Source organism: Notamacropus eugenii, chromosome 1, assembly GCF_028372415.1.
Source record: "Notamacropus eugenii isolate mMacEug1 chromosome 1, mMacEug1.pri_v2, whole genome shotgun sequence".
In the NCBI taxonomy this organism is placed as follows: Eukaryota; Metazoa; Chordata; class Mammalia; order Diprotodontia; family Macropodidae; genus Notamacropus; species Notamacropus eugenii.
In genome coordinates, this window is record NC_092872.1 from 605,725,592 (window position 1) to 605,751,738 (window position 26,147).

General features: G+C 40.2%; 1 protein-coding gene across 1 annotated transcript in view; it reads left to right on the forward strand.

Moving 5' to 3' along the window:
* Positions 1-685: 685 nt before the first annotated feature.
* The window catches only part of MAL (mal, T cell differentiation protein), a 47,858-nt gene continuing 22,396 nt past the window's right edge, over positions 686-26,147 (forward strand). Inside the window, exon 1 of the mRNA XM_072634692.1 lies at positions 686-1,115. Within this exon, the coding sequence (XP_072490793.1) occupies positions 1,023-1,115 (93 nt within the window). The 5' untranslated portion in view covers positions 686-1,022. The remainder of the gene's footprint in view (positions 1,116-26,147) is intronic.

A 26,147-nucleotide genomic window follows, 5' to 3' on the forward strand; every position in this document is an offset into this window, starting at 1 on the left:
GGGGGAGACGTGTACGGAAGGCTAATGGAAAGATCATGGATCTAAGTCAAAAGAGTTAGATTGAGTTCGAAAACCTATCTGTTTCTTACACGCTTGTAGAATTTAGTCCTGGAAGGGACCTGAGAAATTACCCCCATCTTAGTAGCTTCATGACCTTAGATAAATCATTTCACTACCCTGGACCTTGAGTTTATCAGGTGTAAAGTGAAGGAGTAGAAATAGACGTTTCCAAAGGTCTTTCACCATCTGGAAGTGGTTAAGTCACACCTCAATGCCCCCAGGCAACTCTAAGACTGTACATTGCCGCGAAGATGGGCAGCCTACATTGGTAGGAGTTCCCTAAACCGATGAAATCACAGGTCCAGTCCCAAGCATCTTTTCTAACTCTGATTCCTAAAATCCAGTGAATGTTATTCCCCTCATCCCCGTACTCCTCTGCCACACCCACCCACACGTCTCAAGGGCAGATCTTTCAACCTAAACCTTCTAAACCCTGGACACTGGAAACACCGGCCCGCTGAGAGAGCCGGTGCCCTTCCCCTTGAGACCGAGTAGAGAAAGCCCAGGTTGGAGGTGGGGGTGAGGAACAGAAGGCACAGGAACTAGCCCCATCCAACTTTGGGCTAGCATAGTGGGGAGTGCGCCCCTCTGGGGCTGAACCGGGCACTGCCTGCCAGAGGGAGGGAGGGAGGGTAGGCATCTTGGCATCCTCGGGGTTTCCTCTGGCACAGTCACCGCGTCCAGTGCCACTAGATGAGGATTTGGCAGCGTCTTTCTGGTCCTTTGTCTACACCTTCAGGGAGGAGACACCTGCTGCCACACCCCGCACTGGGGGCGCCAGTCTCCTCCTCCTTCCTTCCCCCCCTCTTAATCCTGGGCGCCCTGGCCATCAGACCAGTTCAGAATTCTCCAGGACCAGCGGAGAGTACGGGTAGAGCCGGTGAGAGGAAGGACCTTCTCTGTCTCCCAGAAAATCAGCGACACCAAGTGCGGCTGCTCTTAGAGCCTTGAAAGCAGAGAGGATGGCCCCTGCAGCAACTTCGGGAGGCGGCTCCCTGCCCAGTGGCTTCTCTGTGCTGGCCACCTTCCCAGACCTGCTTTTCATTTTTGAATTTGTGAGTTGGTCTTTAAAAATATCTGTTATTTCCTGGCCATGGGGAAGGGGAATGAGGATAGATAGAGGTAACATCTGCAGACTTGACAGACTATGATGCTGCTACTAGCTCTTCTGCGAGTGTCAGGATTTTTCCTACTCCCTTGACAAGGGGGAAGGCACAAGAATGGGGCTCATACCCAGTTGGTTTTTAACACTTTCCTATTTCCCAGGCACTTTCTTCACAGCAACCCCGTGAGGCATCTAGTTCAAATATTGTCCTCCCTTTACTCAAGCAGAAAGGCTCAGAAAACTGAAGAGATTTGCTGTAGCTACATAGACAGCTACTAAACTGGGAGCTAGGATTTAACTCCCGATCTCCTAGTCCAAGTGCCAAAGAGCCTTGCACAAGCTGATAAGAGCCTTCCAGCCTGTGAGCTCCATCATAAACCTGTTAGAGCCTCCCCAAAGTCATTTAGGGCTGTAGACTTTCTAGAATTTGGAGATTTCAAACATTTCTTCCAGCAACTCAAATTGACGCAATTGATAGTCTACGTAGAATCAAAAGACTCCCATAAAGCTGTCATTCTTAAAACTTTATACTGCTTAGCAAGTACATGCTTTGGTCCCAAGGTCCTTTTTGCGTTTAAAAACAAAACTGCCTTAAACTATATTTATTCAGAGTGTAGCGTAAAGAACTCTGGATTTAGAGTTGAAGAATTTGGTTTCAAATTTCGCCTCTACCTCTTACTACCGATAATAATTTTAGGCAAGTCACTTCTAATGATCCTATGACCTCTCTCTGCCTCAATTCCTGTAATTTGTAATTACAGCCAGCTGATAATTGTTTTCTTTCTTAGATTTTGTGAAATGTTATAACATAAATTGGGGGTACCACAAAACATTGTTTAGAGAATTACCTAAATTCTAAATGCAGTAAAAAAAAAAAAAAAACCAACTTGTTAATATGGTATTAAATGAAGCACATTACCCAAAAGATTCTGAGTGTGACTAGTTTTAAGTAATTTTTTAAAGTTTGTTTTTCAACTTGTAATGACCAAATGGAAGCGTTTTTATGTTTTCAGCTGAACATTGCATACATCTCTTTATCCCTGTACTGATTCCTAAGCTTTTTTATAATGTCCCTTGATGAGAGAAATATAATTTGAATCACTGTCAAAATTGTGTAACTTTAAAATAAAGATTTATTTGGTTTATTATGGCATTAACTTAGGAGGGGGTTGGAATAGAAGACCTCTAATGTCTATTCCAGCTATAAATCTATTACCCGGGGTGGGGGGAGAGAGAAATACTGAGGGGTTTTTTTGAGTTTTTTTATCAGTCAGTTAACAAAAATTTTTAAGTACTTACCATATTCCAAGCACTGTGCTAAATGCCCAGGCTCTGGTCTCCAGGAGCTCACAGGCTAATGGAGAAATAACCAACTCTGTACAAACAAGTTATATACAGGGTACATTGAGGGGAATCTCAAAAGAAAGGCACTAGAATTAAACAGGCCTAGGAAAAGCCTCTTGTAGAAGGTGGGATTTTAGCTGGAACTTGAAGTAAGCTTGGAAAACCAGGAGTAGAAAATGAGAAAGAAGAGCATTCTGGGATTGGGAGACCGTCAGTGAAAATGCCCAGAATCTTGTGAGACAAAGAATAAGCAAAAGAAACTCAGTGATTGTAAAACAGAACAATTATGACAATTAATATCTGGGTGGGATATACTATGAGGACTTGGGGTTTTTTTTGGGGGGGGGGTGTTATCCCTCATTCAAAAACTGTGGGACTTGTTGATATGTACCTTAAATCCTTTCTCTGTAGGTTTGGATAGCTTTGATTTGAAAAGATTACAATAGAAACATTTGTTTGCATAATAATAGTGCAGAGCACTATTCCTACTATACCTAGGTTGGTGCTTAAATAGATGGAGGCTTAAGATTCTCCTCCCACTATAGTCAGTGAAAGTTGTGTGACCTTGGGCAAATCCCTGGACTTCTCTGGACCTCCGTATTTCACCTTGTTCTCTATGACCTTGTTCAAAGGGAAGTTCATAAAGACTATACTAGTTGAAAAACTCAATGAAAATTCTTATGGTAGTTCCTTTTGCATACATGTTAGAAAACATTTGGATACCAGCCACCACCCACTGGAATTTGCTGTGTGCTTATGTTACCAACTACCAAGAATTGTTCATTTGTTTCCTGTTATTCTTAGTCAACTCCAAGTCAAACACAGTTGTTCTTTTAAATTCTAAGTCATGTGCTCAGATTCTATAGTAGTAGTAGAATTTGTACTCCTTCAGGGATTAACCATCTCACTTTTGTGTTTGTATATCCAGTATCTAATATACATAATAGGTACTGGTAGGGGCTGGTACACAGGAGGAATTTAATAAATGCTTATTGCCTGATTAATAAGTAGTTTCCTCTTATTCAGATCAAAAGTTGAAAGTGTGTTGCTGAAAGAGGCTTTCAGGGTACTTGGGAGATTTTTTAAATGATAGCTGTCTCTGGGGCCAGCAGGATGACTCCTGGATATAATTTTTCTATTTAGTTATCATGTAATCATGTTTAATTCAATAAAAATTTGAGGAGTACTTACTGGATAGAAGTACTACGCCAGGCAATTGAAGGGGTACAAATGTGTCTATGACACAATTCTTGCCTTTAAAAGAGTTTACAGTCTAGTAGTGGCTGGAGGAAGGAGATTAAAAATGTTTGAGAGTCTCTGTGACCCCACCCCAACTGAATTGAGAACATTTGCTCAATTTGCATGATGGCTGGTTATGATAATAAGACAAATAAAGTGTTCTGGGGCAAAAGAAATCACTTCCAGTGGAAGAGGGGGATCATGAAGTTTCAGGAAGGAAGTAGCCTTTGATCTAGAACTTAAAGGATGGGCAGAGTTTCAAATGGTAGAGATGTCAGGGTGGGGAGAACATTCCAAGCAAAGTAGAATAGTATGAACAAAGACATGGAGACTAGGAACCACAGGGTGTGTTCAGGGATAGGTGGTGAACAGTCCAATTTAACTAGAAGGTGGGGTATAGTAGGAGATAAGGCTAGAAAAAATAGATTGGGGCTGAATTATGCAAGGCCTTGAATGCCAGGTTGAAGTGTTGGGACTGAATCCATAGGCAAACAAGAACCTTTTTTTTTTAGAAAGGGACTGATAAAATCCAAGTATTGTTTTAGGAAGATCAATATGGTAGCATGTGTGATATGGCTTGGACTACGATAACTGGAGATAGGGAAATCAATGTAGAGGCAGTTAGTAGTAGTCTAGGTGAGAGGTTAAGAAGGGTCTGAATACCGAACAGAGACAGTAGCTGTAGAAACGGAAAGGAGAGACTGGGAGACAGAAACCTATTACTAATGGAAAAGAAAGGCAACATAACTCAAAGTGGGAGGAGGGTGGTACCATTAACAGAACTATGGGAAGTTGGGAGATGAAAAAGCTCTAGTTTGGTTTTGAACTTGTTATCGTTTGCTTAACCATATGGCAGTCCAACTTTCAGATCAGAAATTGAATTGTGGTTGTGTGACTCTTTGTGACCTTACGGATCATAGCTAGTCCATTCTATCCATGGGGTTTTCTTGGCAAAGACACTAAAGTGATTTGCCATTTCCTTCTCTAGTGGATTAAGGTAAATGGAGATTAAGTGACTTGGCTAGGGTCCTACAGCTAGTAAATGTCTGATGCTGAATTAGAACTCAGGTCTTCCTAACTCCAGGCCTAGTACTCTATCCACTGAGCTACCTAGCTGCTGGGAGGCTGAGGATTCCCCAAGAGGCTTGAGTTCCTCCAATCTCACTGACCACTTAGGTAACTACTTATTTTGCCAATGTAGAGAACTACAAATGTAAATGAATAATAATAGCTAGCATTTATATAGTGCCTGTTATGTGCCAAGCACTGAGCTAAGTGCTTTGCGAATGTTATCTCATTTGACCCTCCCCAAAACCCTGTGAAGTAGGTGCTATTACTATTTCCATTTTACAGTTGAGTTGAGACAAATAGAAGTCAAGTGACTTACCCAAGGTCACACAGCTACTGTCTGTTAATTATCTCCTATTTATCCACTGTATAGCTTACTTTGTATTTATTTGTTTGCATCGTCTCCCTCATTAGACTCTAGGCAGGGACTGTCTTTTGCTTTTTGTTTTTTTTGTATCCCCAGTACTTAGCACAGTGCCCAGCACGTAGTAGGTGCTTAACAAATGTTATTTGGATTCAGGTCTTCTTGAATCCAAGCCCAGTGCTCTATCCACTGAGCCATCTAGTTGCCCCAGCAACTAGCAAGTTGGATGCCCAACAGGTTGTAGTAATTTATAATAGTACCACTCTACATTTATCCAGGGTTTTTTATTTGTCCAAATAGCTTTATCATAGGTCACAGCAACCCCTCAAGATAGGTAAGAACAAGTATTGTTATCCATGTTTACAGGTAAGGAAACTGAGGACCAGGTCTCCTGACTCTCAGTCCAGTATTCTTACTTCTGTTGTCCAGTGGGTCCTATTATGAGATGAGGTGGATAGGAATGTAGTTAAGGATAAAGAACAATGTAACTAGGCAGACTCTAGGACTATGCGTGGCCAGAGATTTTCCTTTGCTTGTAAAATCGAATACAGTAAGTCTCCAATTTGTACAAAGTGAATTTGGGAGCTGAGAAGTTGTCAGTTAAGTTGAGACTAATAGGGCTTTGCCCTGGGGCTTCAGAATTACTCCAACAATACTTGCCACTCCTCAATGGCTTTAGTACCTAGTTAGCCATAAAAATTCATCCTAAAAAAAAGCTACCAGGTAATTTTTGCCCACAGGCCACACCCTACTTTGGACAACTCCTTCCCAAGGGAAGACAAAATTGCTAGCTGGGCCTCTTGGGAGTCCTCTTCTGCTGACTTCTTCCTGAAATGAGGAATTCCCAGCCCCCCCTCAAGTTTGGTTTCTCTTCCTGCCCTCCAATCTCCGCCCCCTCCCTGGCATTTTCTTTCCCTGACTGCCCCCACCCTTTCAGCACCATCTTGCAGGCCGCCTGCCCAACCTGCAGCCAGTCTCCTCAGCCCTACCTGGAGGTCCTTTCCTTTAAAACCCTATTCAGCCAGTGTCCAGGTCCTGGCCCTGGATAACCTCCATTTCTCTGAAATGTAGCTTAATCTCAATTCAGTTCTTCTTATACAAAGGGCTTAAGGGGAAAGAAGAGGTAGGGCATAAGGTGAAGCCTTTAAAAAAAAGTGACTGTTTCATCTTTGTTTACAAGCATTTAAAAAACAAAACAAAGCTGTTCTTTAAAAATCTAATGAGCTAAGTGCCAAGATATGTGAGTCAGGAAAGAAGAGAAATTCTGGTCAGAAGCAATAGGTGGCGGCCTTGAGAAGGGGAGCAGGTGGTCTGACATCTGGGGGACCAGAGAGCCTGCCAGAGAGGAGAGTGTCCTCAAAAGGTCTGTGTCAGGCACTGGAGCCCCTGCTTCTCCACCCCTTGCCTCCTGCCCACTTAGTCCCTATCTCTGAGTCTCAGGTCTGGCTTCCGCCATAGAGCTGGAAGACTTCGGGGTCCTACTTCCTGGTAGGTAGGTGTGGGCAGAGGAGGGAAGGGCAGAGGGAGTCGGTAAGTCAGTAAGCATTTAAGTTGGGTACCACATGCCAGTCCCCATCCCACCAATGGGGTGGGAGGAAGGGTATGCTCTTTTTTTTTCTTTACTCTCACATGAAGCATCTCAGTGCCTTTGCTCCTGCTGTTTCCCAGGCCTAGATTGTCTTCATTCTCCATATTTGCTTCTCTTGAGTTCATATTCATTCTTTAAACTCCAAATCAGAAGGGTTAAGTTCCTGGAATCCTCCCCCTTAGACTGCAAACGGCACTTTATTTTGCAACTCTGATTAAATCACTTAGCATATAATAATATGCATTAAAATTATTTCTATGTCTTATCTCCCTAAATAGCAGTAAGTTTCATGATAAAGGGAATTCTGTTTTATGCAAATTTTATGTCTCCTCAAGAGCCTAGCATAGTTACGTGCGTGTTCTATAATCTTCATAAATGTTTGTTGAATGAATTAACATTCCCTTAGAAACATTATTCTGCATGGTAGTTAGGTTTGAAATTAGAATTTTAGAGCTGAAAAGGATTCTAGAAGTTACCTATCCAACCACCTCTTTTTATAGATGAGGGAACTGAAGTCCCAAAGGTAAAAGGACAAACTTTGGACTGCAAACCCAGTGTGCTTCTCACTGCTCAGTAAGTGAGATCAGTAGGACTGGAGAGTAGTTCCAATGTGCTTCCCATTACAGTGGGCTTGGATTTGAGGAAGGGAAGGGCTGACATTGAGAGCTGAATAACACTTTTTAAAAAATTAATAAAAAAAAAAGATCAAGAGAAGTGAAATGAAGTCTCTAAGCCCACAGAGCTAATAAGCAATTTCAAATAAGGGTAAGTGAAGGGCTTGTTCAGAAATCACTTAACTGACCTCATTGAATTGAGTCTTGTGGTCTACATGAATACTAGCAAAGGATGCTGAAAGAAATTATCACCGAACTGTTTTCTGTGATCTTTGAGAAATGTGGATAATGTGAGTATTGTTGCTGACCTGGAGGTAAGCAATCATTGTCTCCATTTTACAAAAAAAGAAAAGGTAAGAAGGAGACAGTGTATAATTCAAACTATGGGCTGGTAAGGGACAGAGATACATAATACATTAGTAAAGGGATGCTTTATGAGCAGTTAGAAAGGGAAGCGTGATCATTACAATCCAGCTTAGTTTTATTAAAAACAAGTCTTACCAGACTAACCTCATTTTTCTTTTAACAAGACTACCAAACTGGTAAAGCAAATGAATGACATATATTTGTGTTTCAGTAAAGAATTTGACTGTTTCTCACAATATCTTTGGAGGTAAGATGGGTAGATTTAGACTGGATATAGTATAATTCTATCGGTTCAGAACTGCTGAAAATGACAGTGCCCGAATAGTGGTGATTAATGAGTCAATACCAACCTAGTAGGGGTATCCAGTGATGTGCCATGGAGCTCTGTTTTTGACCTTGCTCTGTTTAATATTTTTATTAATGATTTGAATGAAGGCAAAAGTGGTATGTTTATCAGATCTATATGTAATACAAAGCTGGAAGGGATAGTTAATGTATTGAATCAAAAAGCCAGTATACTCAGGATCTAGTCTTGACAGGTTCTAACAATGGGCTGAATCATTTACTAGACATAAAGGAGTTGATGACAGAAGTTTCTTGATCAATTCAATGAGTTTAAAGGGTGAGTCATAGTTTGGGACTTTTGAATTCCTTTGCCTACTAAGGGTAGATCTGCCCACAGGTACCTTATTCAGAGGACAAAAGATATCTCCCTATTAAGTTTCAGTGACTGGAGCTGTTCTCTTTTTTAATTTATTTTAAAAAATTTTAAATTATTTTTTAATTATTTCTCTCTTAATTATTTCCTATTTTTCTGGTACATGGTTTGTTTGCACGTATGTGTTTGCTTGATTTCTGTCTCATTAGATTGTGTACTCCTTGAGGGTAGGAGCTATCTTTTGCCCCTTTTTGTATCCCCAGAACTTAGCACAGTGCCTGGCATGAATAGGGGCTTAAGAAATGTTTGCCTGACTGGCTGTCTGACATTCCCAGTTGACCACATAGGACTTTGTGAAAAAGGGGGGTCCTCACCAGAGTGAGGGAATCATTGATTTCTTTCTGACTATTGTGAGTCCTTTGTGGATTTTCTTTATGAGTCTCCTATAAGTCCTTTGAAATTTATACATTTTCAGTGGGGTGAAAGAAAGTTGTCCTGTACCATGTGAAATCCATTTTTCCCATTGTGCACTTGTATGTTAGCTAAAGAACTTTTTCCCAGTTGTTTTTCAGTATTGCTTGACTCTTTGTGATTCTCATTTGAGATTTTCTTGGCAAAGATACTAGAGAGTTTGCCATTTCCTTCTCTAGTTCATTTTATGAATGAAGAAACTGAGGCAGTTAAATGACTTGCCCAGGTTCACACAGCTAGTAAGTGTCTGAGGCCAGATTTGAACTCAGGTCTTCTTGATTCCAGGCCCAGGGCTATATTCCATGGTGCCGTTTAGCTGCCTTTCCCACCTTGCTGCTTCCCATATATACATTTAATAATGCCTTGTAGAAATTTCCTACATATTGAAATTAAGTTCACTGGCTCATACTTTGTAGATTATACCCTTTTCATGGTGCAGTGGAAAAAGTGTTGAATTTTGAGTCAGAAGACCTTGCTTCAAATCCCAGCTCTGCCACTTATTACGTGACCTTGGGTAAAGCTTTCTCTCTGAAATTCAGTTTTTTCATTTATACAATGAGGGGGCTGACGTAGGTGGTCTCCATGTTTCGCTTTCATCACTAAGTCTATCATCTTCTTCCCCTTTTTTGAAAATAAGAGCAGTATTTGCCCTTCAACAGTCCTGTGTACCTCTTATCTTCTGTGACCAAAGATCTCTTTAACAGTAGCCCACAACCACAGTTTTTGTGGTTGTTGTTGAGTTGTGTCTGACTCTGTGACCCCATTTGGGGTTTTCTTAGCAAAGATGCTGGAGGAGTTTGCCATTCCTTCTCCAGTTCATTTTACTGAGGAAGAAACTGAAGCAAACAGGGTTAAGTGCCTTGCCCAGGGTCACACAGCTAGGAATTGTCTGAGGCCAGGACTCTAGGTTCAGTCCTCTATCCTCTGAGCCACCTACCCACGCTTATCAGGTAAAGTGCAAGAAGACTCGAAAGCTATGAAGAATGGACTGGGGATGTGGAACCTGGTGAAAAGAAAGCTTAGCAGGAACATCACTACTGAACAGCTTTCATGTAAGAAGAGGGATTAGATTTATTTTTCTTGGACCAAGAAGTCAAAACTGGTAGCAAAGGTAGAAGGGACAAGGAGGCAGACTTTGAAATCTGCATTCTTGTGCTGCCGTGGGTTCTGGGATGTCATCAATGTGGGTATTTCTTTCAATAAAAATTTCAATAAAATTTCAGTTTCAATAAGAATTTCCAACTCCTTTATGCTTGGCCATCATCAGGACCTGACAGTTAGAAATGTCCCAAATGAAAAGGTCTGTGCCTGAGTAACAAATTGCCTATCAGTGCAGCCTGGATAAGCGCTCATCAAGTATAGGGTATTATAAATATGATTTGTGATTTAGGTAGATTTGGATTAGAGATTGAACTTTATGGGTCCTTCTTTCCAACTCTCCAATTCTGTAATTCTAAATGGCAAAGCCAGACTGAAACTTAGTTCCCTGAATTCTAAAAGCAAAGATGAAATAATTAGTCTGCTAATCAGTATAGAGCTAGAGGCTAGTCTAACTTCGTCATTTTACAGGTTAAATAATTTGCCCAAGGTCATAGGTGATAAACATCAGAGGCAGAGTCTGAACATTGGGGCTCTTCTTCCAAAGTCGGTGTTGTTATAATATTTCCTGAATTTGAAAAGTTTTTGTGAGCTGGCTGGATAGGGTGGGGCACCTAAACACTACATTGTTCTGTTTTATTGGTGAGAGGTAGAGAGGAGACAACAGTGGATTTAGCATTATGTGTTCAAATTCTTGGTGTTTGTGTGATTTTCGTTTAGCCATTTCCCCTCTTTGGGACTCAGTTACCCAATCTTTAAAAAAATCGACTTGTAGTTGATAAGCTCTATAGTCCCTCAATCCTATATATATCCACCTGTCCTGTGATAGTGCATTGAATTGAAAGTTGTGACTTGAGATCTGATCGCTACTTGGCCATTTACCAGATATTTAATCTTGAGCAGTCACTTAAATTCGATGTACTTTAGGTTCCCTCATCTGCAAAATAGGAATGATGATCATAACTGACTTGCCAGTCTCTGTAAGTTATTATCAAGCAAGCTAGAAGTGGCTGAATAAACCACAGCATATGAATGTGATGGAAATCTGTTGTGCTGTTAGTGATGAAGGGAATGATTTCAGAGAAGTCTGGGGAGTCTCATATGAACTGATGCAGAGTGAATTGGGTAGAACCATGAGAACAATTTATATAAAGACAGCAATAGCAATATTGTAAAGACAAACAGCTCTGAAATTCTTAGAGATTCTGTTCAATGCAATGACAATTCACAATTCCAAAGAACTCATGATTCTGTCCACCTCCAGATGGAGATATATAAAATTTGGATATGGCCAACACAGAAATTTGATTTTGCTTGATTTTTTTCCCTGTATGTAACAGGAGTTTGTTTTTCTGTTTATGGAAGAGAAAGTACAAAGGAGAGATTTTTGTTTATGAAAAAAAAATTAAGACTAAGGTGTTAGATCTCAGAGTTTCCTAAAACATTAAAAATGGGATACAAGTGCAAAGGATTTGTTTGTTGTTTAAATATGTGCTCATATTTACGCTAATGATAATCTAAGGTTGGGAATAGTAAAGGGGAGGAGAATCTGACTACCTCTGGGACTTCTTTGTTTTCAAATACCATCACAATCAATCATTTATCTCCAATATAGGTTATTTGCCACTGGATAATCTTTGTGTATTAGTCACTAAATCAACTAAGGTAACTCCAAGTTGAATTTGGAATATGTCCACATTCCTTTGTCAGGGAAAGCTTCCATTGGGAATAAGATCCTGCCACAAAGACAGATCATAGAATGTTAGAGCTGGAAGGATTTCAGAGGCCATTTAGGCCATCCCTTGACTGCAAAATTGCAAAGATGAAGAAACTGAGGCCACGCCATTAGTTCATAGCAAAACTGGAGGCAGAAGCCTGGTTTCACAAGCAGTATCCTTCTCTTTTAAGGCTTTGTTTTTGTTTTTGTTTTTTTTTGTTTTTGAGAAGTTTTGTATCTGAACCAACAGTTTTCTTGTGCAAACCAGAAATTTTATTGAACGAATCACATGATGGTGACTTTCAGCAGTTCTTGGGGATAGACAACTGGGAAGCTCCTCTTCTCCCAAACCTCTATGACATCTGATGTTGAAATTGCCTTTTAAATTCTCTCTCCTCTGACATATGCATGTAGGCTCTCTCTTATCTTTACTCCTCCGTGGGCTGAACTGTTGTGTTCAGTAGAGTTATGGTTAGGGTTAGAGTTGGAGAATTAAGGTTAGGGTCCCCGTGACCCTATCAAGGAGCTTTCTAGGAGACTTTCAGAGAAGTAAAATAGCAAGGAACAGTAAAGATAACTGTTATTCCCTGAGTCAAACTAGTTACAAAGACTCTCTGTGTTATTCAACCAGATATAATCTTGGGTCACTGAGGCTGAACATGTCTAAGGACTTATTGTGCCTGAAGGTCCTAGTATGCTAGAATGCAGAAAGGCAGTTTTCCCTCCCTCTTCATTATACCTCTCCTCCAACCAGAGTTAATTCTTCCTAGACCCCAGGAAGGTGGAAGACTTTGGAACTTTGCCCTGGCTGGATTCCAAGTCATCTTGTATTCTGAGGTGCCTGAGAGATAATAAATGCCTTTGGTTTCCCCACTTGGTGGGGGTTCATGTAGGATGCACTTCAGAGTCAATGTCCTCCACATCAGCTCTTGAACCTACTTAGTCACTTTGAACAGCTCTCATTCAATAAACATTTAACCCTTAATATTAATGCTTAATCGTGTCAGGTATGATTTAAAAATTCTAGGCCTTTCAACTTGATTTGACTGAATAAACTCATACCAAGGGCTTATTATGTGCAGACCACTAGAGATACAAAGACAGAACATAATAATGCTTGTCCTCGAAGAGCTTAGATGGGGATGGGGGAATCCAATATGTCATGCAGATGAGAAGGTTCAGAGTAATTTGAGGAAGGAGAAAGTACCATCAATTAGGAAGATCAGTGAAGGCTTTCTGTATGGAAGTGAAGAAAGAGTGGTGGTGGAGTCTTCCTGATGTTCTTCCCTTCCTCCTTCCTGAGCCTCAAACACTGAAGGGCAGTCTGGGGAGAGTCACCTTGAACAAGGAAGATCTGGTGCTAGCCCAGGTAATCCAAGGTCACTCTGGAATGACTGGGACCTCCAGGTCAAGCATATATTCCTGACCTTTGGAAATGATAATAAAATATTGCTTTGTTAACCATACCTACCAGACCTCCAGAACAATTCTAATATTGTGCACTTTTAATGGGATTGTATAGAAGAGCTATACTTTGCAAGATTGATATGGGGTTTGGAAACATGGGTAAATGTACATTTTATTATTTTCTACTCTCAAGATTCTGATGTGGGAACTGACACCTTTATTTCCGAGTCTACAAATAACAATTATCAAAGCCATGAATAGGAATTATTTCACTGGGGCAGGATGAGTTAGGAGAAAGGGAAGGTTCAGAGACAGAAACTTTGAACACTGGTGTAGTTGTTCTAAGGAGAAGAGGGCAAATCAAGCCCACTTGAAAACTTGGCTTTTCTCTCTCCCTACCAGGTTTGGAGAGAAAGCGAACAGGGAAAGGTGCAGGGACAGTGGTTGGGTGGGGCAAGTCATACTTGGATGTCAGCACCTTGGGCCATGGGCCCATTTATTTACCTGTTCTACATTTAACTTTGCCAAATAACTTCAGAATGTTCCAGAAAACTTGTGTTTCAAGAAAAAAGCAACAGGAAGAGCATTTATTGGTTCTCCATAAAGTCACAGGAGCAGGGCTTTCCCCAGGAGTATGGTGCTCAGTCACTTTGATAATAAAAGTACCTTAAATTTCTACCTGGAGAGTTAGCCAAAGGTACGTTAAAAGACCTCCACCCCACAAAAAAAAGTGAAGTCATTATTTTCTATGCTAATAATGCACTAGTTTACTCCTATGTAAAATTTAGCCAAGGCTGCCATCTTTCTGCTTTCTGCTTCTCCTTTATTTCATGATGCTGTGTGTGTGTATGTGTGTGTGTGTTTGTGTGCGCCATGCACCCATATGTGCTAAGGACTATGACAGCTGGTGTTGTACCCTCTAGCAACTTCTCTTTCAGTAATGAAAAAATAATAATAATAATAATAGCTGAGAGATGCATAGCACTTTTACATACATGATCTCATTTGATCCTCACAGCCCTATAAGGTAAATCATTCCCCTTTTACAGAACTTAAAGTATCTTAATTCACTATTGAATACAGACATATTTTAAACATCTCAAGGTTAATTTAATAGAGTTGGAGTCTGTCTCTCAGTCAGTATTCCAAAATGCTGACTTGCAGCAGAAGGCTGTAGCTTCCATACTGTAAAATCTAATGACTGCCCAGCGTTGTTTCTGGGAGGAAATGCATTCTGAGAAGCCATTCAGGAATTCTCGCAGTAGTAGTGTCATTATTTCTCCCATCCATCAGGGACCAGGTTTACCAGTTCTGAAACTGCATAGGGCTAAATTAGCATGTGAAAGGAAAACTGTAAAAAAAAAAAAATCTGTGCCTTGAGCTGCGTCTGTGTCTTAAACTAGTCTGTGACTAACTGACATCTGGATTCTGGTATATTCCATAGATTTTCTTTGTTTTCAGTCTCCTTGACTGTAACATATAAACACTGGGATCCCTCTGCAAGGCACCTCTTCTAAGGCACCATGATGTGGACCTGACCTTGGACTCTAAAGGCTATGCCAGAAGGGCAAGATCTCTGGCGTATTAATTACCCACCCACCCCAAGCGAGTAAGTCCAAGGACCAGCTGACTTGAGGTCACAGAGGCTTATCAACAATGATGAGGGCCAAATGCTAGGTGATGAATTTTTTCAATCACGTTGAATAGAGAAATCTGTCTACTCACTCTTCAAGCACACATACTCCTGGGTTTTTCTACCCCTGAATCTTCAGAACCAATTCAAATCTTTCCTGTTCTATAAAATGATCCCATGACTGTACCTACCTGCTATCTCCCTCCTCTTCATAATTGCAATGCCTATAATTTTTGTTTGTTAATTATTGTCTTTAAAGGATGACCTTGACAAGCCACTTAGCCTCAATCTCCTCTGCTGGACACAGCACAGAACTTAAAATCAGGAACTCCTGAATTCAAATTCTGCCTCATTCTTGCTAGCTACGTGACCACCGGCAACTCACGTCCCATCTCTGATCTTCAGTGTCCTCATTTGTAAAATGGGGACAGGAGTGAATGAGATAACATAAAGAAGTGGCCAACCTTAATGCCTAATAGTCACTATTGTTATCGGGAAAATGAAGGGGTTGGACTACATGGTTTCTGAGAACTCTTCTATTATCTTCTTATATTCTATTGGGTTCTAAGGCCCAATAATCCTAAATTTATAATTAAAAATTGTTTTTAAAATCTCAACAAATATCAACAATGTAGTAAATAAAATGAAAAAATTTGAAATAAAACCTCAAATTCTAAACCATTTATAGTTTAAATTTTTAAAAAGCTTTTCAAAAATATTTTTTCTGTGTTTCCTTCTACTCCATTGCGGGGGGTGGGGGGAGGTTTAATACATACTTATTATTAATAATAGTGCCAACTAGCACAACAGTCTCTGCCTAACTAGTAGTTTAGTTAACTAATCCTTTTCTGCCTTAGCCTAGTCAACTAATTTTTCTCTTTTTCTGATCATCAATCTCAACTTCAACATGTGCTATATTCTAAAAGCCAATGAAGAGCGTGCTGGATTTGGAATCAGGAAGACATGAGTTCTAGTTAAGTTGGAATGTTTAGCTGTATGACCTTGGGCAAGACATTTAACCTCTGCTTGACTGTTTCCTCCTCTATAAAAAAAGAGATGATGATGATAATAATAGGATGTCTAGGTGACACAGTGAATAGAACCCTGAGTTTGGAATCAAGAGGACACATCTTGAGTTCAAATCCAGCCTCAGACACTTGCTAGCTGTGTGACCCTGGGCAAGTCACTTAACCATCCTTGCCTCAGTTTCCTTATCTGTAAATTGAACTAGAGAGGAAAGTAGCAAACCATTCCATTGTCTTTGCTGAGAAAATCCCAAAATGGTGTCACGAAGAGTTGATGTGACTGAAACAGCTCCACAGTAACAATAAATAATAATTAGCACCTAGTAGACCAGGACTTCTGGAGGACAAAATGAGGTTACATTTATAAAGTGTTTTACAAAACTTAAAACTCTACATAAATGCTAGCTATGATTAAAAAGTAAGCTCACATGATGGAAAAAACAAAAGCCTTCTTCCATGAAGAACATACCTACTCATCTTTCCCCATTCTAAGAGTCTACTACTATCTATTATCTGGATATTTCGGTTACAATTATTTGGTACATCTGAATTGTGCTTGCATAGACACAGCCTGAATGAAAAAGGGAGCTGAGCAAAAACCCCATTAAAACTCTACTTTTTCTGCAGTTACTCAAGTGTCTCAACTGGGCCCTTGATGTCTCTGGGAACTCTGACTAGAGCTCCTCACTGCTTTTTCCAGCTTCATTGTCGACGTTTGGGGTCAATAGTCATGCAAATTGTAACCCAAACCCATCTGTTATGGAACTCTGTTACCCAGACCATGCAAGAGTCACCAGTGCAACAGTCAAAGCAATTCAGATATAAAAGTAGTGTGAAAACTAATGAAGGGAATGAAGGCGTAGAATCCTTTTTCCCTCACACACAAATTGGCGCCCGAAGCTATACAGAATGCTCCCATTAAAGGCAGAGACAACCATCGGCCGTATTACACAAATAATTCAGCAAAAGAATAAAAATTAAATTAATAAAAAAATTTTAATTTAGTTTAATTAAAAATTAAATTAATTAATTAGAAATTTAATTTTTAAAAAACTTACCTGGGTAATTGTAGAAGAATATGCATTTTGCTTTAGATTAATTGAGCTATGGAAATACCTCTATATCAAGAATGTGAGGATTTCTAAAAATAAGATTATTTAAAAGGAAGGCATTTTTCATATTTTCCTATTCTCCCCCCCTCCCCACCCCCAGCCTAGGCAAACAGGTTTTTCTGAACTCTCTCATGCTTCCTTGTGCTTTGTTGTTATTTCTGACACCAAAGCCCTGACAACATTTGCTTTCAATAACAGCATCCCTTAAAAACCTTTTTAAACAATCGTAATTTCATGGAGGGGGGTTGGGAGGAGATCTCAGTTTACCTGTGCACCTCATGACCATTCCACACCTTCCTTCATAGTTTCATGATTTTCCAAAATCGAAAGCTTATCCCCTGGTCACTAACTTGGCAGGTCTGATCCTTGGACAAAGGGTACATCATAGTCTGTCTTTGGGCTAGCACTTGAGCCTTTCCAACTTGGAGGGACCTGACAGAGTTTAAACACTGAAGACAGACTTTCAGAATCATTGACCTTGGTTCACCTCCATACCACACCAAAAACAAGTCATCTGAGAATTTAGTGGAAGTGTTCTTTGTCATTTATAGCAGGGCTTTTTTTTTGTTACGGTCATTAGATCTTGGTGTGTTAGAACTAGAAGGAACTCTAGTCCAATAACTTCTGTTTGTTTTCATTTTGTTTATTTATAGCCCTTCCCACTGAATTTTCCCTTGTGACAAAAGAAAGCTGTTGGATAGAATTGTGCTGCTGCTGTTCAGGCCTGTCTCACTCATGGACTGTATCTTCCATGGGGTTTTCTTGGCAAAGACACTAGAGTGGTTTACCATTTCCTTCTCCAGGGTGCCCTCCTTTTACAGATGCGGAACTGAGACAAATAGGAGTTAAGTGACTTGCCCAGGGTTACACAGTTAGTAAGTGTCTGAGGCCAGATTTGAACTCTGATCTTAACTGACTCCAAACCCAGCACTCTGTCCATTAAGCCACCTAGCTGTTCCCATTAATAGAATCTATTAATCCATCAAACATATCTGATGGTGTCTGCAACACCTCTGCATCCATCTCCCAAAAGGAAGGAGGCATGCTTCATTATCTGTTTCCTGCAACAGAAATTAACCATTACCATTAATCACAGCCTGACTGCCTTTCAATGAAATGGTATTTTAATTTGCATTATTTTAGTCAAGATGTAAATTATTTCTAGATTATTCTTATTTCACATTGTACCCGTTCAGTCATTAAGCATCTATTATGTGCCAGTTTATTTGTGTGCCGTTATTATGTGCCATTTATTATGCTAATTTATTATTTTGCTAATTTATTACTTTTACTGTTACTATGCCAATTTATTATTATGCGCTATTATTATGTACCACTATGCCAAGCCATGGTGATAGAGAGACAGAAGTGAAGCAACTGATGCCCTCAAGGAGCTTATATTCCAACAGGGAGAGAGACTGTATATGGGTGCATGCTTGCATATTTGTACATATATATGTATATACACAGACATTACATGGTCATCATGTATATAAAGCAGTTTGGGAAGGGGGGCAGGTGCTCTCAGAAAGGCAGCTGTCTGTATATGTATATTTACGTATATGTGAATGTGTGTCTATATACACATGTGGTGGTCATATATACAAAATGAAGACCAGGGGCTTTGGGGAGGGAGTTCACTAAGGTAGGGAAGGATGCTTCACGTGGAGAATGGTATTTGAACTGAGTCTTCCCATGCTTCTTTGAGTTCTTTCTCATCATTTCCTTTGGCATACTATTCTATAATATCTTTGTGCTGCGATTTGTTTATGTGTTTCAATCAGCTGCTGCTCCTTGTCAACGTGCTACTACCAAAACAATGTTGATATGATTATTTGCATGTTTGTTGTTGTTCATTCATTTTCAGTCCTGTCTTACTCTTGGTGACCCCATTTGGGGTTTTCTTGGCAAAGATACTGCAGTGGTTTGCCATTTCCTTTGCCAGCTCTTTTTACAGATGAGGAAACTGAGGCAAACAGGGTTAAGTGACTTGTCCAGGGTCAACAGCTAGAAAGTATCTGAGGCCAGATTTGAGCTCAGAAAGATGAGTCTTCCTGACCCCATGCCTGGTATTCTAACCCACTGCACCACTTAGCTCCCTATCATATTTGGGTATACACTGGGCTTTTGTTTCTGTCTTTAACCTCCTTGTAAACCCCTCTCTTAACAGATGAGAAAACTGAGACCCAGACTGGTGAGGCACACAGGCACACAATTAGTGAGTGGTGTGACCACAGCAAATATCAACAGCGTAGGAAGCCAGAGAAGAACGGAGGGCTAAGGGTTAGTTGCACAGGGTTCTGATTCTGAACACAGCTATCCTTGGGCAAAATTGCATCCTGTGCATTTGTACACATCAGCTTCCACTTTTCTGCTTCTGAAGTTATGCCTGTGGGACTCAAGGTGGTACATGAAGAAAGTTAATGTAGAGTAGTGGAAAGAAGGCTGAATTTGGAGCCAAAGACCCTGGGTTCAAATCCCAGCTCTGTCATTTACTACCCATGTGGTGTTGGCAAACTCTTTGGACCTTATTTTCCTAGTATATAAAGAAAATGAAGAGGTGGAGATTAGACTAGATGACTCTAGATTCTCAGGTGGACCAGGTCTATGACACAAGGGATAAAGTGCTGGGTCTGGAGTCGGGAAGACCTGGCTTTGGAAACTTACCAGCTGTGTAGCCCTGTTTACCTCAGTTTCCTTATCTATAAAAGAAACTGGAGAAGGAAATGGCAAACCATTCCAGTATTTTTGCCAAGAAAACTCCAAATAGGGTTACGAGGAGTCAGACATGACTGAAAAATGACTAAACAACAAAAGATTCCAGCTTTAACTGTATGGTTGAGAGTACATTACACTGTGACTCAGAAGAGACCCAGTAGAATAGGGACTTCCTTCAATAACTGTGACCTTTTCTATTGGCTTCATAGGACTTTTAAGTAGTTTGGAGGAACCTTAGAAGTGTATTTACTGTTCAGCCTCTACCTTATTAAACTATTAACTCACTGAACAAGTTAATGAATGCTCAATGTGTCTCAGATGCCTCATCTCTAATTCAGGGCCAGTAATGCCCCTGCTTGCCTGTTTCTGGACATGTGAGGATAATAAAATGTTAATAGATGTCTAAATGTGGTAATTGTCAGAATCAAAGTGCCATGTTAAGTCAAAATTTGGGTGACATGATTATTAATCACTTAGCAGGGAAGTAGTACAGCACAGCAGAAAGACCAGGAGCCAGGAGAACTGGATTCCAAGCATATGTAAATATTCATATAATACTTATTATATGCCAGGTGCTGTGCTAAGCACTCTACAAGTATTTAGCTCAGTTGATCCTCACAACAACCCTGTGAGGGAGGCGCTGTCATTACCCTGATTTTATAGCCAGATGTGAATTCAGACCTTCCTGACTTCAGACCTACGACTATCCACTGAACCATTCAGCTACCTTATCATGCGGCATGTCCCTTCTCTTCCTGTCACTTCCTCTCTCTGGGTTAATTTCTTTCATGGAAAAACAGGGGATTAGATTGGAGGATATCCCCTTGTATTAGAGATTTTACTACCATGTTTCAGAAAAGTAGCTTTGATTCTCCTTAATGGCTTGCTTTGTTGAGGTTTTGTTTTTTCTTCGTCATTATTCTATATGAAGCTCATGGCCCAACACGTAAACACTTCCAATCCAAAACGCTTAAATATTTCCTTGTGCCAAAAGATGTACTTTGGTATTTTCTGCTTGTCTGAGAAAACTTGTACACTCTTTCCATCATGGAAGAGATTTGGGGAGTAGCTAAAGAATGATGGCATCTGGAGAAGATCTAGGCTACTGAATTATCACAGCTTAGAGTTGGAAGGGATCGCAGAGGCCATCCAATCCAACTGATGCCCAAGTAATAAGAATGTCGTTATTGTTGTTCAGTCATGGCCAACTCTTAATGACCCTGTGAACCAGCGCATGCCAGTGCTGTCCATGGGGTTTTCTTGGCAAAGATACTGGATTGGTTTGCCATTGTATTTTCCACTTGTCAACTGTTACAGTGAAAATTCCTTTCACGTATGGATTGAACTTAATAACTGAGGTCTTTTTCATTTCTGAGATTCTGTGGTTCTTTGGCTGTAGGTCCAGCCTTCCCTCCATTGTTCAGTGTCACTTAGGCATAGAGTGAAAGGAATGAGCCTTCTGAATCACCCTTATCTTCTCTGCCTTCCTGCTTTTAACAAATATTTGGCTAGTGTTATCCTGAGATCTGGGATAAAGTTGACTTCATACGGGTCAACCAGTGACTTATCTCCCTGTGGTGAGCTACTTCATTTGTCCTATCTCTTGGTTCACATTACGGATATAGGTGGGGTGGTATCCTTCCCTTTGCCCCTAAAACAAGCTTTTGGTCCCAGCAGTTCACACTGAGTTAGAATTCCCACACATTCTGGACTATAGTCCAGAAAATCACTTTGAAAAATGGATTGGATTTTGGAGATTCTTGAAATAGAGAGGCAAGTGCTCACATAGAAGTCAGAAGAAATGATACAAGGACACTTTCAAGGTCTCTCTGAAGAACTTTTGAAACACTTGTGAGATATGGGAGAGATTGGCAAAGGACCCCCTAGCATGGCATGCCTGCATCAAAGAAGGTGCTATATTCTGTGAACAAAACGGAATTGTAGTAGCTCAAAAGAAACATGAGATGTACAATTTTAGAGACATCTCCGTTCCAAATGTTCATGTGGACTATTTGTGCCCAACCTGTGGTAGAATCTTCTGAGCTTGTGTTGGTCTGATCAACCACAATAGAGACCATATACCTTGACCCTGACATAGTGACATCATTTCGATCCTCTTTGAGCACAAAAGCCAATTGATGGAAACCAGACATTCCAAGAAGCAGAGATTAGGACAGAGAACATTCCGGGCATGGAGAACAGCCAATGCAAAGGACCAGAACCAGAGCTAGAGTGATGTATGTATAGAATCAAGAGTAGGCAGGAGATATGACTGGATCACATTGGGGAAGAAACAAGAGTGGTAACTTAACAAAGGGATAGGTCATAAGAACATTGATTTTGGAGGCAACAGGGAGCCACGGGATTTTTTTGAACAGGGTAGTGACATGATCAGACCTAAACTTTAGGAAAATCACTTTGAAAAATGGATTGGATTTTGGAGATGCTTGAAGTAGAGAAGCCAAGCAAGAGGCTACTGCAATAGTCTAGGCAAGAAGTGATGAGGACTCAAATCAGGGTGATAGATGGGTGAGTAAAGAGGAAAGGACATGAGATTGTAGAGACAGAAACAAGGTTGTACATATGGGATGAGTAAAAAGTTCAAGATGGTTACCAAGGTATCAAGGATAATTGGTAGGATGGTGGTGGCATCACCAGTAACAGAAGAAGAAAGAGGAGATAATGAGCAAGGCATATGACCTCCTTGAGTCTCTCCTCACCTATAAAATGAGAGGATTGGACTAGATAACCTCTAAATCAAAATCTATGATCCTATGGATCAGGGAGGGCTTCAACAAAATGATATGGTATCTTTGCTAAGTTTTGATGGAAAAGAAGAATTCTGAAAAGGAGAGAATATTGGCCTGTCAGAATGTGTGGGAAGTAAATGGTGTAATGTATTTGGAAACAGTTCATAGTTCAATTTGCCTGGGTCATAATGCGCAGGAAAAGTATGTGAAATAAGGCTGGAAAGGTATACAAGAGCCAGTTTAGGGAGGACCTTAAATCCCAGACCAAAGAGTTTATAGTTTATCTTGTAGGTAATAGTGAGCCACAGAAGGGTTTTAAGCAGGAGAGTGTGATATGATCAAATGTGAGCATTAAGATTATTTGAGTAACTATGTGGAGGATAGATTAGAAATGAGAGAGTAAAAGTGAGGAGAAAGATTAGGAAGGATAATGAGGCCTTGAATTAGGATAGTCACTGTTATCATCTCATTTGAAACTCATAATAACTCTGAATTAGGTACTACAGGTATTCTTATGCCCATTTTACAGATGAGGAAGTTGAGGTTCAAAGGCATTAAAAGTTATTTGCCCATGGTTGGTAAGTGTAAGAAGGAGGTTTAAACCTAGGTCTTCTTGAATACAAATCTAGCCCTCTATCCATTCTACTACACTGCTTTCATAATCATATTTGATCCTCATGACAACCCAGTAAAATATATAGGACAGGAATGACAATTTTTATAAGTAAGGAAACGAGTTGAGTCATATAATTTTTCCAGGTCTTATTATTGACTTTGGGTAGCAGCAGACCTGAACCTTGAACTGGATCATCTGACTCCATATCAAATATTCCTTCTGCAAATCTTTTTTCCTCTAATTCCTTAACAACTGGAAGGATGATCCTGTTTCAATGGCCACCTTAGGCACTCTATACAAGAGGAGTGCTCTGGGGAAATAGAACTCTGATGTTCTATGTGTCATGCCTGCTCAACAATCTTCTGTGGTTCCTTGTTGCCTCTAGGCATGAAATGCAACCATCTCAGCTTGGCATTTAAAGTCTGCACAACTTGGTTCCAGCCTACCTCTCCAGACTTACTACGAATTTCTCCCTTTCATGCACCCTATGCACACCTATAGTCAAGGTGGACTATTTGGTGTTCTTCATACTCTGCCTTCCATCTTTTGGTACTCCATTGTTGTACAGACTGCTTCCCATGCCTGGAGTGCATTCCTTCCTTTCTACATCCTCTTAAAATTATTTTTCAGTCATACCTGACTCATTGTAACCCCATTTGGGATTTTCTTTGCAAAGGTCCTGAAGTGGTTTGGCATTTCCTTCTCCAGCTCAGGGTCCCACAGTTAGTAAGTTTCTGAGGCTGGATTTGAATTCAGCAAGATGAGTCCTCCTGACTCCAGACCTGGCATTCTATCCACTGTACTACCTAACTGCCCCTCTTAAAATACCTGTTTCATTCAAACCTCTGCTCCAGTGCCCCCTCATATGGGAAGCATTTTCTGATTCTTCCTCGTTCCTGGTGCTCTTTCCCATCTCCAATCATAATGATCATATTGATTGGTTTTCATGTTTATTCCTTAGTAGAATCTAAGTTCCTTGAGGGCAGGCTATGTTTTTTTTGTTTGCCTTTGTATCTCCAATGCCTAGCAGAATGCCTTGAACGTTGTAATCACCAACCAAACCACAGGATTGGACTGGATATTTAAGTATGAAATGAATAACATACACTTGTCAAGTTAGTGTTATCTCTGTCCCTTCCTGCGAGGGATAAGAATTTGATTGGCAGAACATTTTGATAGGCTGATATTTTTGCTTTAAAGTTCTATCAGACATTTAGAGGGGTATGTTTGTTAAGGCCAGTATCACAAATGTCTCCAACAGGGAAGAAAAATGAGCAAAATCAATGCTGTATTTTTTTGATAGTAAAAGAGGGAGAGGTGAGAGGGAATAAGCATTTATTAAGGACCTACTATGTGTCCAGACACTATGCTGAGTGCTGTAAAAATAAGTTGTCTCATTTGATACAACTCTGGGAGGGAAGTCCTTATCCCTATTTTACAGTTGAGAAAATTGAGGCAAACAAGGTTAAGTGATTTACCTAGGGTCATATAGCTACTAAGTGTCTGAGGATGGATTTGAACTCAGGTCTTTCTGACTATAGACCCTGTGCTCTATATACCGAGTCACCCAGCTGGCTGCTAAAAGTTATCATAGAAAAGCAAGAATACATTCAAAGCAAGCCATTAAGCAGAATCAAAGCTACTTTTCTGAAACATGGTAGTAAAATCTCTAATACAAGGGGATATCCTCCAATCTAATCCCCTGTTTTTCCATGAAAGAAATTAACCCAGAGAGAGGAAGTGACCGGAAGAGAAGGGACATGCCACATGATAAGGTAACTGAGTGGTTCAATGGATAGTCGTAGGTCTGAAGTCAGGAAGGTCTGAGTTCACATCTGGCTATAAAATCAGGGTAATGACAACGCCTCCCTCACAGGGTTGTTGTGAGGATCAACTGAGCTAATACTTGTAAAGTGCTTAGCGCAGCACCTGGCATATAATAAGCATAGAATGAGCATTGGATTTGCAGTCCAGATACTTCAGTTTGCGGATACCAGACACTTACTAGGTATGTGATTATGAGTAATTAACCTTCGTTTGCTCATCTGCAAATTGGGGATAACTGTGCTTTCAATACCTATCCCATGGGGTAGTTATGAGGAAGTGTTTTAGAAATGTGAATTAGTATTGTGGTTCATTTTCTTCTCCAGGCCAAGGACTCCTGTATTAACTTTAGGACTGCTTTGATCCAGCTCAAATATTTGGACCTAGTCATTCTAGGGTAATGAAGTATGGCCTTTTGGAGGACTCAGTCATTCCTCAGTTCTAGGTCTTGAGTCTTTGTTTGGGGAACTGTCAAGATGAAAATAGAAGTATTTGCTGATCATCCAGGTAGAATCCAGATCACCCACTTAATAAGCATTTATTAAGTACCTACTATGGGCCAGGCATTATAACAACTGCTGAAGATAAAAAATAGTTAAGAGACAGTCTGTAATCTCAAGTTCACAATCTAATGAGGGAGGGGAGGTGGAAACAACATGCAAAAAAATGTACAAGCAAGTTACGTACCAGATAAATAGGAAATAATCTATAGAGGGAAGGCATTAAAATTAACTGTTTTTTTGGAAAGCCTTTCTGTAGAAAGTGGAATTTTAGCTGGTACTTGAAGGAAGCCAGAAAAGCTAGGAGGCAGAGACAAGGAGAGAGAGAATTCCAGGCATGGGAAACAACCATTGAAAATGCCCAGAACCAAGAAATGCAGTGTGCTGTTCAAGGTAAAGCAAGAATATATTCAACAGGTAGAGGAAGGATCTGCTGAGTAGCTTGCAGATGAGACTCTGAACATCCTGTAGGGTTCCTGCTTTTCAAGGCTTATTAAGAGGCAGTAGTTGGTATTAACACAGGCCTGAAATGGAAGACTTTTGACATGTAAGGAGTTTTCGTGAGTTTGTATGATAAGCTTTGGAATTGTAAATGGAAGCACAATTCATGAATCTTCTAATCTACATGGATGTGCTGTGAGCATTAGCTATGAATCATGTCTATATCTTGGCAGAAATATCACATATCTTTCTAGTAGAAGAACATTTTGCAAAGATCAAAAGTGGGGGGGAAATGGCTTTCTCTTGTGTAAGCCAATCTGACACAAATAAATATATTTAAAAGTTAGCTCTGTTATGGAGGGTAGTCATTTATTAGCTTACAATAAAATCTTACACTTTGATCTATAACTGTCACTGTAGGGAAAACTA